Below are 14294 nucleotides of genomic sequence, written 5' to 3'. Positions count from 1 at the left end.
AGCACTGTATGTGCGCCATCTTTAAATTCAGGTAATTTATAAGATGAAAATAATATTTTCAAACATTGTCTCCTAACATGAACAGGAAGAGTTTTGCACACATCATCTCTGAATGCTGAACCTAATGACTGACAGCATTAGCTGCTGGCCTTCATTGCTCCTCATTCAACACCCCTGCTCTGTCATGGCTTTACAGCTAGTGTAATTTCTGCACCCATGTATGTCCATGATGACTTTACAGCAGATCCAGTCAAGCAGACAGAACCAGGTCAGAGGAGAAAAGAGCGACTTAGAGAGATGGCAAAACTGCCTCCAGGGGTGGCAGAATTCAGAATATAATGAGGGAAGAGGGGTAATAGAGAACTAGGGCGAGGAAGAATGAGCAAGATATGGAGAGGATGCCGAGGTTGTGTGAGTGAAAAGAAGTGAGGAGAAAATGGCAAAATAGGATTGAGGATTGAGACACAGAGAAGATGGAAGAGTTTTCCCTAAATGTATAGCTCGTCTTAGCTTTGGTTCATTTTTTTTGTAGGTTTCAAAGTGTAGAAAAACAGTAAAAACACGTTATTGTGCCATAAAAGTTGCTGCTATGACCTAACTTTAAAGGTGAATTTATAAACAAACAAGAGTGTTGTAAGGTACTTTTAACTCTTTCATTTTGTACTAATTCCATGCAAATTTGAAACAAAAACAAAAAAATAGTCTGCTCCTTGTTTTTAGAACCTTGCAATTCTGTGTGTGTAAGAGATAAGAATTTTGTACCCTCTCCAGAGTAATTTCTTCATACTCATAGTCTGCTTCTGTTCCATTTACCTGTCAGACAAAAAAAGGAGAATGTTTAGTTTCAAAATGCACAACCACAGAAATACTCCAGAGCTTAAATATACATTTCTGTCACATTTCCTAAATAATAACAAATGTAAATTACTTTAAAGTTGTACATGCATCATATTTATTTCACATAGAACCTACATGTTCACTTAAACATAAACTTTCCATTTCAGTTCAAAGCTGAGAGTTTATATCCATCAAACTTTATTTCACATTGATCGCCTAGTTTTTAAAACTGAGAAGGATCCAGGTAAGTTTCTTCTGGAATTAATTGCAACTATTCCCTAACAACACATATGTATAACATTTTAATGGCTTCAAAGACTTGAAATTATCTGACATCTTAAAAAATGATGAATGGAAAATAAAATAATGGGCTGGTTAAACTTAAAGAACTGGATCCAAAAGATAAACAAGTCTGAGATCTGTTGGAATATATCCAACAAGTGTGTTTTAAAACCAGGGATTTATCCTTTATCTGTTGATCAAAAGGCCTCACCTTTCATTTGTTCACAGATTAATGTCAAAGACAAAATTCAAGGATCAGAAGCCTTTAAAATTAAATTCAACCACACAAGTGAAAAATTCCTTTTCAATCAGACTTTTAAATATATTTGTTTCACTAAAGATGCAGCCTTTTACAGAATCATAAATACTGATAAACTAACCTGGCTCCTGTTAGAGACCTAAAGGAGGAAGTTATATGCACTTAAAACACATACAAGTAAATTTTCAGCTCAGTTTGGCATTCTCTGATCAAATAGTTCAATTATGGTAGTATTACATCAGTGAAATGTTATTCAATTCTCTTTACATTTATAACTTTAAAGTCATTGTGTATTTTACTCACTTATGTTAGCTTTCAGTAAAAAAGGCTTAACCACTGTTACATATGTGCCGCAGGAACAAATCTCTCCTGTTTATAAAACCTTTATCAGTTATTCAAAAACCTAAACCACATATAAGTTTTGCAGATTGTTTTTTATGCTTAAGGATAATGCATCTCTGATTAAAAATCATGATGCTTCACTTGAACTGTAGATTTTTTTACAGAGATAAATGTGACCACATTCATCTCTGTGCAGTGTCACGTAGCGGTCATGCCTCACTAGACTTCCACTGTCTGGTGTGTGTTTAAATTCAAATGTAGATGTTGCCACTGCAGCTGTATGCAAGCAGTAGATCATATAAAAAAGACAATATCAAACATTCACAAACATAGTGGTGAATTTGCATCCCAATAGCCCATCTAATCTGTCTGGCTGTAATCTGTGGTCTCTGTGCAGTCAGATTAGTTCAGATTTTAAATTTGTGCAGTTTTAAATGAAAGCTCAGTCCTCTGTTCTCCTATCTTGTGTCTCTACTGACTTTTTAACAACTCTGCTTAAATTAAGACTAGATGATTCTTAGTAATAAGAAAAACTTAGATTAGATTATTAAGGAGACAACTGCATTATTTAGTTGATTTATTTGTATAAAAAAGAAAAGAGTTGACTTTCATAAAAACAAACACATTTATACCTATTATATTGGTCATCACTCAAGTTTAAGGGTTTTCTGTGCAATAAAAACTGAGAACATGAAGTCAAATCACAGTAATTACATAATAAACTCAGCTAACAACAGCATGCATGATTCTCTGCTGCAGCTGGTTACAACGAATGCCACAGCTGGATTCATTGAGAAAGCCTGCTTTTCTTGTGCGAACAAACAGCACAGATATGTGCTAATCAACACACATGTTGAGTTGTGACTCAAAATAATCTAAAACATCCTCAAATCCTAAACATTGTTTTCACAATTTGTGGATGCATTTAGTACAAGTTGTTTGTGAAGATGAAAAAACATTAAAATCCTATATTTTTTTCCTAACGTGTTACAGATGTTTTTCAGGTTGTGAAATACAGCCTGAGCTTCAGCCTCAACTGAAATGCTCGCACTGATGTTACGTCAGCAGCTCCAGACCTACGATTGGTCTGTGTGGGCAGGCTGCTTTTTCAGCCATCTGCTTTCAGTGATTGTGGTGTTGGTTAATACAGATAACATGGAGCAGATTAAAGAAAGGCAAAGGGCACTTTAATGTAAGTAATGCAAGGGGGAAAAACCCTGCATTTTATCACCATTTCTGGTGAGAAACATCCTTTCAACTGAGTTTTTAGCGCCTAACAATTACGACCATATATGTCCAGCATGCATAGCTACTACTACACTAAATATGTAAGCTATAATTACCACCGTACAGCACTGTGGTGCTTTATCCTGTGTAATTTGTGGCCTCAACCATAACAAAGGTCATTGCTAGTGTGCTATAGCTCACGTCAAAGCACAAGTTCAGTGACTCTTCAATTGGTATGGATAATCAATACTCTGCTTAAAAAGTATCCTGACACAAACATTACCCCAGTCTTAACCACAAATATCATCAAATAAGGATGGTCAGAGTTGGTAAAAAAGCAACACTCACATATGGAGGGGTGTCGATGTTGTCGGCGTTGACCACCACTGGAGGGGGGTTGGCCTAAAATAAACAGAAAAAAATACATATATTAATTTAATCTAAATAATTTTCCTTTAAAAACACACATAAAAAAGCAAAGAGAGACACAGAAAAAGCGAGCCGATGAGCACTTACTCTTCGCAGGTTTTGGTAGAGCATGTTGAGTACATCTGCTATGGATTACCACCATGGAACGACTGCATTCACCGCATGACATACTGCACAGCCCTTCTAGTGAACAGTACTAATGTACCACAGTGCAAACCACACTATACAATACTTTTGCAAAACTCTGACGGGATGCCATAAAGCGCTCACGGGGATTCACAGCTGCAAACTGCTTAACATTCTCTACAATTTCTTCTCTTTTTATGCCACTATCTTTTGTTGCACAACCTTAACACATCCTTCAACACTGTTATAGACCAACTATCCACCCAGTCAACATCTTCATTAAAGCCAAGTATCTTTCTAGAAGCTCTAAGCTACTCACCCTGTCCCCCTTTAGCTTACTTCTAGAGTTAAGGCCTCGCCATAATAATGTAGTTGGAGCAGCTCAAAACTGGTAGTACCAAAAATCTTTTGGGTCTCAAACAAACAAGTATCAGGTCTGACACAAAGTAAAAGTAAAAGCTGATCTAATCCTACCCCCTCACTTGTTTTTTTAGCTCGTTTCTAACAAAAAATATTTTGTGTTACCATCTGGAGTTCTAGTCCTCTCCCAAAAAGAGACATAATGGTTCCAACTCCTCTTCTAAAGCCCAATACAATTTATAAAACAAACCAGCTGAAAACACCTAAAAAAAAATAATCGAAAAGACTGACCACTCTAACTCCAGAAAACAAATGTGCAAGAGAGCAGCAGCATCTATCCGCTTGCTCTAATCTCATCCTCGCATTCACACTGCTTTATCTCCCCTCTCTCTCACACACACAAACACTCGCATTATCTCACTCTATGTTTCCTCCCTCTGCCACATGTGCAACTGTCTGTCAGTCAAGCTGACTGGACGCTTGATCCCGCATGGGAAGAAGAAAGAGGGGGTGGGGGTTGTTGGGTCAGAGGGATTATAGGTGCAGAGGGAGGAGGGAAATCTGCCTTTTTTCACAACAACAACCAAGAGCAGAGGGTGTCCACAGATGCACAAAAACAAAACACGAGAAGAAAAAAAGGACAAAAATCAACACCGGGAGAAAAGAAGTGGAGGAAGGGTCAGGGTGAAGGAGGGATGGAGGAGGGATGGGGTAGTTCATGGAAACTAAAACTGTGGACAAGCCAACAATGGCAACTGATTTCTGCTATTCAGTGTTTAACAATATAATAAATACTATTTTTAAATGTAAATTTTAAATACAAACATACAGATTTTTAAATCAGAAAGTATACTTTGGATTTCAATCAGGACAAAAACCTTATTTTATTATTTGAACATGATAAAAAAAGCCATGTAAATTCTTTCCAGAAACTTTCATTGCCAATATCAGTTTTGTAAAAATGTAAAAACAAGATTAAACAAAACCAACAATATGTCTAAAACATATTTGTAAATATATAAAAAAACAACTATTTTTCATACTGAAAATATAAGAAATGTTAAAATTTTATGACATCTAACAAAGCAATAAAATTAAGAAAAATGTGCAACAGATTTGAAAATGCATCAATGAGTGCATTACAATTTTGCACATAAAACACATCAAATGATTTTTAAAGGGGCCATACCATGATTTTCTTTAGCCTTTCAGAGTGAATTATATCTATATATATGACCATATATTACCTTTGGAACACTTAAAAACAAACTATTTATGAAATATTAGTTATTTTTCTTGAGTTTTTTCCAACCAGGAAGTAAAACGACTCGATTCCTGAAGCTCCACCTGCCGCCCATTTCGTGGCTTCATCCTAAAGCCATTCTTACTTTGTTTCTCCCACGAAAATAAACAGTATCCACATTTCTTCAAAGATGGATGAACATACCATATATCTGCCTTTAGTAACCCTGGTCATCACTACACTGTATCACAACACAATTATACCTGATGTCTGTACAACAGTGCCCGATAAGGGTGGGTCTTAAAAAAGCCCTGCGTCTAAAGTAACAAACACCTGTTTCAGCTGGAATTTATTAAAGACGGGACAGAACTCGAAGATATACGGTATTCTGAATCTAAAATGAAAGTTTTTTTGCTGATCACCACTAGCTCCTTGGAGAAATTGAGTGTTGGTGTTAGACTGGGGAGAGTGTGGGCAGAAGAGACTCTTCCTGGAGGGGGTGGTTCACATCGTGCTGACATCAGCACGATAAAACCTGATCGTTTTCATGGATATGGAAGGTGCTGCTGCAGATAGTGCAGGTTTTTAGAGGATTACTCTTCAATGCATGAACGGACCAAAATACTGCTTTGGGGTTCTTTATAGTGAGGAATGGACAGTATTAGGCACATAAAACCTCAAAAAGTAGAATTTTCATAGTAATAGCCCTTTTAAAGCAAAACTTAAAATTTCGTTGGCTTTTTTTTTTCCTTACATCTTTTTACTTTGAATTTATTGTTTGTTTTATTTGTCCTGCTCCTAATAGAACATTAAATAAAATCTTCTAAAATGAGTCAAATAAAGTGCAAAATTAGAGAGAAGAGCTTCCTATTCACTAAAATAAAATGAAAAATACAAATGTTTAAACGTCATATTTGAATGCTAAGACACTGTTAACAGTCAAACAAAACTGGAATATGATCCTCTTTGGAGCTTAGAGCTCTTTAAAACTAAAAAATGTAAATCCTTGGGCTCAACTGTCCAACTAACTTCTATGTTTTTTGTTCTTTCAGGAAAAAAACAAGACTATTAAAATGATGTCATTATTAAAATATATCATCCAACTATCATTCATGCTTTAATTTTCTTGTGTTTCCAGTTGCTGACCCTGCGTTTTATGATTGTGTGTGTCTGTGTGCGGTTGTGTGAGAGAGACAGAGAATCACAAAGGGACAAATACAGCCGGTCAGTCAGATGGTGACTCCACTGACACGCCATGTCAGACTGCACACTTATGTAACTACAATGTGTGTGTGTGCGTGCATGTGTGGGCATGTGTGTGAATGGGGTTGTGGTACAGGAAAAAGGCCATAAGAACAAATGTGCAAATCCACAAACACACAATGTCCATATCCAGATAGTGTTATGATGCTCTGATTGTTGGTTGTTACATAATGGTGGTTATAACAGCTGTGGTATCGTGGCATTATGGCCTGACTCAGTCCAGCACAGCTTTAGAATAGGATTCACACTGTCACTGCTTTGTTTTAAGAGGCAGAGACCGGGGGACAAACAAGTGATTAAACCCTTCTGTTACAGCTCGCAGGCTACGATCCAGCGTATGGAAGAGCTGCGCAGACTTCCTGATGCATGTGCATTTAAGTGTCTCTTTGTGTTTCTGAGGTTGGGGGAAAGGATTTTCAATTAGTGCAGGGGGTTCTGCTGATCTCCAGCATTGCCAACGAAGTACGTCAATCATCACTTAGCAGATAAATAGTGATTGCATAAATAGCAATCAAGAACCCTAAAATATCTAACGGTGCACAGAAGCTTTTAGTTAAATAATCGGTCAATAAAGAGTAAGTCCTACGCCAAATTGTTCCACTTGAAGTGTTTTCTTCCTTCACATTCAATCTTCTTTGCTGCAACAGCAACTTGGTGGTGATAGGTATAGATCAGAGCGCAGACTCCAACAATACTCCACTTTTAACATCATCATCATTGTCTTCATAATGCAAAATGTAATTCCACATGACTAATGAATGAATTAGACACAGCATGAGTCTAATCAAATCAGAATAGATGGGCTAATCAAGCTAATTAGTACTTCCTATCAGTAATCACTGCCTCTCTGAGTTACAGGCAGCTGTTTATTGTACTCTTACCATCAGCGCTCTATTATATACAGTAGTTTGATGCAATACTGTAACACTATGAGGATTTTTACTCCTAATAAGTAATCTACATAATCTAAACTCTGTAACTGAAAACTTGGAGTAAATAAAAACATTTCTTCAGTCACAGTACTATATAGTTGTTTTTTTCATCTATAGTTTTCAGATTTTGTGGTTTGGAAAACAATATTTTATCTTCTATTATTACTCCAACATCCCCTTTAAAGGGCACTTGTATGTTCTATGGCAGTACTTGGAACATAAGATAGAGCAGGTCCAAGGGAATAAGTTGAGGCAATGTAAAGCATTTCGACTATTCCATCTTAAGGTTACACTGAGAGTTAAGTCTTCCACATTAGTATGATTTTCTCATCAAAAAACCAAAAGTTTTGAATAAAAAGTGAACAGGGTAATTCATAAGTGGAAGGTGTCTTACTTTTGTGTTCTACTGTTTTCCTATTTTGTCCGGCAGTGGCTAATCTTTCTTGGTTTCTTCGATGAAAAGGTTTTTTTTTTTTTTTTTTTACTTTCTCCTAAAAGTATTGTTGGCTCAATGACTGTCGTACAGTTATTTTAAGACTTACCTGCATGTGGGCGTGTATTTGTGGAAATTGCTGTGCGAGTGGCACATGTGGTGGGACTGACGCTGAGTGTGTGGTCCAGATATGAGTGTCCTTGGGACATGGACTGTAACCTAATTTCCCTTTAATCTTTGTGGGACTCTTCTTTACACTGTCCTTCAAATTTGGGAATTTCCCTTTAGAGTTCCTGGACAGGTTGGTAGGCAGTGTGTTCCACCCATAACCTCCCAGGCCTGGACATAGGTGGATCTGCGGTGAATGGAAAGGATGGATGGACAGCGACTGGGAGGCATGGGGAAGTGGAGACGGGCAGTTCTGGTGGTGGTACGGCTGGAACAATGAGTGATGACTCGGTGAATGGAACTGCTGGTGGTGGTGGTACAGCTGATGAGTTGAAGGTGAAGAAATCAGGTGACAGGGCGTTGCTGAAAGAGGGCACTGATGCTGATTTAGAGCATGGTGCTGCAGCTGATGGTGACTCGCAGACAGGTGAAGCTGGTGCTGACTTGGTGAGTGCAGACAGCTGTTTGGTGACTGAGGCGCCAGCTGATATGAAGATGATGGCACAGCTAGACGGTGACTTGAAGTCGACGGAGCTATGTGATAGTAGCTTGGAGAAGGAGAGGGAAGCAGGTGTTTTGGAGAGTGGCAGATGTGCTTTGGAGAAGGCTGAAGTAGGTGATTTGGCGTCTGCAATAAATTCTGGTTCTGCTTCGAGTGAGAGTGACTCTTCCCTGACTTGGACTTTCCCTTTCCAGACTTGCTCTTTGAGGGCTTTTTGGGGCTACAACAAAACTCATGACTGTGGAAATAAGTAGTCATAGCGTCACCAACAACTGTTATTCAGGTTCTTTAACTTATCCTCGTGTTGTTGCCTTACCACATTCTTATATGAAGAAAGATGCTTCACAGAATCAGTTTCGCTTGACTTAAGTAGCCCATGTCTCAACCAGTTGTTCTGTGTCACGCGCAGCACTGGTATTTTACCCATAAATGTGATTTAATTGTATTTAAAGCTCTTTGAAATAAGAGGAAAACAAAAAATAATTTCTCTTGCATCTGCATTGAGCTTGCTTCTCTGTGATAGCGAGGAGCTCAAATAAGCTTAAAAAAATTTGGTATCCACCTTTAAAATAGACATCTTTTTGAAACTGTTGCAATCTCAAAATCCCAAGGGTCAGTAGTACAACCAGATTTGAAATTTGAAAACATGATCCAGTAGAACTCCATGGACAGATAGAACATCCTGTCAGTCCTTCCTCTTGGTGGGAATCAGTAAAGTTGTTTCCGTAAAAAAGAAAATACTCAAGTCCAGTGGTCAGTTATTCCCATTTTCTGTCTCCACAACAAGTTACCACATCTCTGGTAACAAATTTTGTCCACTTTGTAAATCCTTAAGTTCAAAAATTCCAAATAGTACGGTCCTTGAAGGCAACCAAGTTAAGAACATAACTGAGATTTGTGGTTATTTCCATCCCATAGGAATAAAAAAAGAATCCTGTTTGCACTTCTTCTGTCTTCGGTTCTAGTTTTGTTTTTCCATCACAAAGTAGTACCAGGCGACATCTCAGCACTTTCTCTCAAAGTCATCCCTCGGTGCTGCCTCCCCCTGACAGTGTCGGCCCCTCTCTGCCTCTGTCTGTCTCTCTCTCTGCCTCTTTCGTTTGTGGACTGGCCAATTAGGGGCTTTCCTGGTCTCTTGAACATGACAGCAGCCAGGCATGACTAATCGATTGGCAACTGGGGACAGTGATACAGCACTCAGGGCTCACTAAATTTATGTGTGTACAGTGAGGAAAGAGGAGGGATTGGTGGAGAGGGCAGTCATTTCCATCAACCATTGTCTTGATCTTTTAAAAGATTACAAGGCAGACTGGGTCAGCTCCAATACAGTGCCTGCATGTGTCTGCATGCATTGGCCTACATCACTGGGAGAGCATGCATCAATGTGAGAGTGTGCACGTCCTCCTTGCAGTTGTGCTTTTTTCCAGTATCTTTGATGTTTTGACTTAAGATATTATCAGGCATAAAACACAATCACTTTGTTGTAGTTAGGAGGTTGAATGGAACAAATCTCACGATAAACAACCACAAGGTATATTATAAAAGTACAATCTTCCTGTTTAACCTCACTTTAAAGGCAACATCAATCTGCAGTCTGTCTTTACACCTTTTTAAAACTGTAAAAAAAATAGAAGGAGTTATTTAAATAATGGTGCTGTTTCCATTTCTTTACCTCTTGTCAAAAATAGTAAAAAAAATGCTTTTTAATATGGTTCGAACCAAAGAAATTCAAAAAAATTATAAGACCTATAAACTGCATGTTTAGACAAGCTAGATGAAAGACTTTAAACCTTTTAACACAAAAGTTGACTAATCAGTTTATGAGTCTTTTGTGAACATTTACACAAACACACACAAACTGATGAACTTTCTTCCACACATGCCTTTCAGCTCTGATCGCTGGTATTTAGAAAATAACAAACTCTGCCATTTGTTTGTACCTCAAGCTGAAACACATTTATATCTGATTATGGCTATGAGGTCTGCATTTCTTTTTAATAATGTCAACAAATGTGTACATATATGCCAAAACTCGCCCCAAACCAAGCTGATGAGCAGAGATACGTGAGGCACATTTAATAGAGAAAAAAAGTAGTGCCTGCATCTCTAAAGCACTAAGAGACGCAGAAAGGCTACGGGTGATTGAGAAAAGCTCAGTGAGTTAGTAGAGATATATATGAGTGTTGTTCCCAATGTAAAGTGCTGCTAGAGCTGCAGGCGAAGCGCTGGGTCAGGGGAGAATGAGCAGGGAGAAAAGGATGTCAGCATCACAGCGCTGAATGGAGTTAGCACTAATGCAGAGAGGGTGGGGTAGCAAAGGGTGGAGGCAGCTGAGAAATGAAAATGATGGCGAGGAGTGAAGACGCAAACAAGGATATGAGAATGTACACGGATTCAAGGGAATATTAGAGGTTTTCAACATCTCTATTAGAAAGAGATCATTTTATGCTCCTGAAAAATGTAAAACTAACCACAAATATGGTTTATTACAACTTAATTTCCTGCCTGTTTCGTCTTAGAAAACCTGTTTCGTTTTTTTAAAAAACATCTCACATCGTCCTCTCAGTGAGAACATCTCTGACTCGTAAACCTACAAAGTGCTTAACTCAAAGCAATTTTCTTCTTATTCTAGAACCAAACTATTCAAGAAAAAAAGAAATGCAATATTTTAAATCTATTTAATTTGCTTTAACAACTTAAAAAAATAAATAAAAATAAAAGACTGACTGAACTTGTTGCATTTTATTTAGGAATAAAAATGCTGCTAAAACAATGTTTTTCAGGTTTTAAAGACATTTGTTAACCTTTTTAATGTTTAACCAAATTATAAATAAAATCAAAAGAAAAGCAAGAACTTCTACAAAAACAGTTCACGCCTGTGCTATTTTCTTCTCAAACAGTTGTACTGGGAGCCATCAGCAGGGGGCTGTAGACTCCACAGACTGTAGGAGCACAGATGTGTTTATGGTTCTTACCAGCAAAGCAACCGTTCCCTTTCTGTCATCCAGTTATAAATTGTATCCACTTGGCAGTATTAGGAGCTGACAAACCTCTCGTAAATAAACGGGAAGCACACGTTTTGATTTGGTGTTTTGCAGACACTACAAACAGTGGTGAGAATATGAGAATTCAGCAACAGAGGGATTTTTGCCTTATAATGATGCAGCGTGTTAATATTTCAGAACCCAAACCAGCTGCTCTGTTAGATGGTTTGTTGTTTGACAGCAACGTTTTCATTCATTATTACTTCACTTGATTTTGTATCCTTCATTGAATTTATCCAGCAGAAGCCAGTTATTGTTGCAAATACTAAAAATCTTTTCAAAATATTATTCAATTAAAAATGTAAAATCAAATCTGCTCTGCAGCCGTTTAAAATAACGTTTCAGACTAAATGTCCGTGGATATAAATTTCCAGTATCAACAGGAATTGGAGAAGACTTCATCTCAGCAGAGGAGAGATGAGTCTCCAAGGATCCAGTGGGTGTCATGAGAAGTTACAGCCTGAGATCTTCATTATCATATATCACACCAGCAGCCACACACAACATGACAGAATGCATCAGTTTTAACTTACAGAGTCTGGTATGATTAAAGCAGGGATTTGTTTTAGGGTTTGTTACAAATCTGTTAATACAGTTTTGATAATTCAACGTTAAACTCTTCCACTGAAGGAAAGAGAGGATCTCCTTAAAAAAATCGGTTAATTTTTTTTCACATTTTGAGAAGAACTGAGATAATTATGCTATAGCTTTGCCATACATTTCTAAATTATGTAATGATATAAAACATCCACAGGAAAAAAACAAAAACAAAAAACAGATAAACGTTCCTGTGTGTTTTCTTATTGCGCTACTGTCTACAAGATATTAAATTATTGAATTGGTAAAGAGGGAAAACTTTATTATTTATCATGCCTTTTCCCTAAAATATGTTACAACTGTCAAAAATCAGCTCAAAATCCATTGTATTATGGGAAAAATGATTGTATAGCTCTAGGCATAGCTGCAAAATTCAATATTTTGCAAAAGATTTTACTCTAAAACCTCTATATCAGTAAACGTTTTTCTAATAAACACATAATTGCTGATATAGGTCGGCGCCAGTGTTTGGCAGTGGAGCGGACATCAGTGTGTGAATGGGTAAATGGGACTGTGACTGTAAAGCAGTTTGGGCCTTCTAAGACGGGAGTAAAGCACTATACAAGTAAAAGTCAATAACCATTATGGTGTAGATCAGTTTTATACACAGGCAGTTCCTCTTTGTTTACTTAAAAGCAAGAAAATATTAAGTAAAAAGACAAAAAAAAAGGCAAAAATATTGCCCCAAAAGGTTTTATGGGTTATTATTACATCAACTTACATATTCGAGACTTTTTTTTCTTTTCGTTTATTTTTGCAATCTAATTACCTCCTTAATTTTTTTGTATGTTACAGTTGCTACATACGGATACCCATTGTTTTTCCTGCAGCTCTGGCTTGCTTGTGTTGTGTTTCAATAGATTTGTTCATCAACACAAGCTGTTGTAATACAGCCAGGAGGACAATTAAAACCCCACCATATAACGAGAGGACAAGATTTAAGAGCTGATTTTTCCTTTCAATCCTTTAACTGATCTCAAGAGGGGACTTCACTTGTGGGAGAGAGATCCCACTGTGTCCCACTCAGGTCAGTACAAAGTAACACTACTATACAGCCTCTTTCTTTTCTGATCTATGTGTGCCATCTGCCTCTGATGCTTTCTGCTGAAATCCAAGCTTGTGCCCTTTGAGCTTGAATGCTTGTATTTCAACTGTGAGTCAAATCACTGGACAATAGTAAGAGCTGAAACAAATGTCTTTTAATCTAATTGCCTATCGGATCTTTCAGGCTGTAGAAATTTCCTTCCATCACCTAATTACAAACTGTCTTCAATGTCTTGTGATGCAGGTCAACGTGCCCAAAGAATAGAGGAGCAGCAACATTCACCACATTGAAAGCTAAATGTCAACTTGAGCTTTACAGGGAAGTAAACTGATAAATTCGCTAATTCCTCCATCTGTTAATTTGCCGCAGCTAAATGTTATGGTAACATTATGCAACAAACACTTGCATCGCAATAGGAGCAATGTACTGCAACAAGACGTCTCGCTGTGTTTTCTTCCTTTTAACACCTGAGGCGTCGCCAATGACGCTTAAACACAAAATCATTAACGTTCTATAACTTTTCAACCGGTAACACGATCAATGTGATTCCAGTAGATTGTGAAGGACAAAAGCGGCGCAAATGCTGAAGGCTTTGGATTGATGAAAACAACCAAACAGCAATATCTGCAAAAAGTCTAAATGTAGTACTGTCGTTCCTCTACCAGACCCCGTCTGTTCCCTGGCTAAACCTTGAAATTCTGTCTATATCAGGGCTCTAGACTAACTTTTTGTATTGGTTGCACCGGTGAGCCCCACTTTTTTTTCTTTTTTTTCCAGCACAAAAGTTTGGTGCACCGACCTTCTCTACATTGCATTTAACAGCACTTTTACATCGTCCCTTTCCTTTATATATGCTGTTGATATCTGCATTAAGACTTGAAAATGATTAACTTACAAACTGGTAAACATAAAGCTCTTTATTTGAAACACAATCCTACAATAATGACAACGGACTAAATTTATATAGTATATAAAAATTAATAAATGCGCAGTTTGAAAAAGCTTAAATTTGTGACAGCAAGTGAAATGGGTGGAGCCTAAGTCTCCTTGCTCTGCTCCATTCTGAAGCATCCACTTGTAGACAAACAGATCCATGAACGCCTTCGTTTTCCTGGTTAGCTGGAATCTGGATCAGAACTGTTCGTCTGCATAGAAATGATATTGCTCATCATCTTTGTTGCAAGCTAATGTTAGCTTGGGGGTGT

The 14294-nt window shown here is 37.6% G+C and overlaps 1 protein-coding gene across 8 annotated transcripts in view; it reads right to left on the bottom strand.

Annotated features, from left to right (window-relative positions):
* Positions 1–14294, bottom strand: part of LOC112150267 (discs large homolog 1-like protein) — a 101032-nt gene that overhangs the window by 35747 nt on the left and 50991 nt on the right. For 6 of the 8 annotated variants that reach the window (XM_024278415.2, XM_024278416.2, XM_036211575.1 and 3 more), the window contains 2 exons: positions 3296–3349; positions 763–813 (listed from right to left, as the gene is read on the bottom strand). In XM_024278415.2, the coding sequence (XP_024134183.1) occupies positions 763–813; positions 3296–3349 (105 nt within the window). Of the gene's footprint in view, positions 1–762; positions 814–3295; positions 3350–3463; positions 4512–7842; positions 8923–14294 lie in introns of those variants that run through there. The other 2 variants (XM_024278417.2, XM_024278421.2) reach the window with 2 other exon arrangements.

The sequence above is a fragment of the Oryzias melastigma genome, linkage group LG4 (genome assembly GCF_002922805.2).
Source record: "Oryzias melastigma strain HK-1 linkage group LG4, ASM292280v2, whole genome shotgun sequence".
In the NCBI taxonomy this organism is placed as follows: Eukaryota; Metazoa; Chordata; class Actinopteri; order Beloniformes; family Adrianichthyidae; genus Oryzias; species Oryzias melastigma.
This window is presented reverse-complemented; position numbering and strand designations above follow the sequence as displayed.